Source organism: Perkinsus marinus (genome assembly GCF_000006405.1).
Source record: "Perkinsus marinus ATCC 50983 genomic scaffold scf_1104296951924, whole genome shotgun sequence".
NCBI classification, from domain to species: Eukaryota; Perkinsozoa; order Perkinsida; family Perkinsidae; genus Perkinsus; species Perkinsus marinus.
This window is the reverse complement of record NW_003209102.1, coordinates 9-814: the sequence shown is the minus strand read 5'-3', so window position 1 is coordinate 814 and position 806 is coordinate 9. Positions and strand designations below refer to the sequence as shown.

Below are 806 nucleotides of genomic sequence, written 5' to 3'. Positions count from 1 at the left end.
TACCACTAACCTCAATCAGTTCGATGATATAGTTCATAAGCCTTCAACAGGTCTAAACAGTTGCGAAAAGGAGGCGAGTGAAAATCGTTAGGCAGTACGATACGCGCAGTGCACGCTGTCTCAATCAGAACTGCTTTCATTCCACCTGAACTTCCAAATGGAATACGACGCTCTAGTTCGATGTTTGGATTATTAAGACATCGGAAGTAATTGTACATCTTCAACGTAACAGAAGATATTAAGATTCGTTCCAAGACGCCGATGTACCAATATTCCATATCTGTTTTCGGTTCCAGTGACTGTTTTCGGTTCTCGTCAATCGAATGACTATCGACAACAACTCCGATATTTCGTCCAACATCAATCTCCCTCCGACCCAGGAGACCGGCGGCTTCGTGACTGTTATGGAAGCAGTTCTGAATGTCTGCGCTGGGTCGGCCATGGGAGTCAGGAAGGCCAATGAGGTGAAAACGCTGCTGGACAGAATGCATGCGATGTATACGGGCGCGCAAGAAGATCTGTGTGAGGGTCAGAGAAAGTTAATCAAGGTTATGGAAGAGCACGGTAGGGTCAAAGAGGAGATTTCGAGGATAAACAGGTCCGGCATGGCCACGGGTCTGGGGGTGCAGCGTACGGAAACACTGGGAACTGGCGGGATGCCCAGCAGACCCGACAGGGACGGAACTTTGATCTGGGTGACCGGTGGAGACATCAGAGAAGACAGGAGCACGGAGCATCGCCTCCGTATGGTCGGAAGAATTGGCTGTAAAGCCGAAGTAGTGGTGCTAGACAGCTTTTTCGCGAAA

The 806-nt window shown here is 49.3% G+C and overlaps 1 protein-coding gene across 1 annotated transcript; it reads left to right on the top strand.

The window, feature by feature from the left end:
* Window positions 1-323: 323 nt before the first annotated feature.
* On the top strand, window positions 324-564 carry Pmar_PMAR008659 (hypothetical protein; the record flags this gene model as incomplete). Its single annotated transcript, XM_002777424.1, has 1 exon — window positions 324-564. A coding segment is annotated over one exon (241 nt), but the record flags the coding sequence as incomplete, so codon positions are not given.
* Window positions 565-806: the final 242 nt, after the last annotated feature.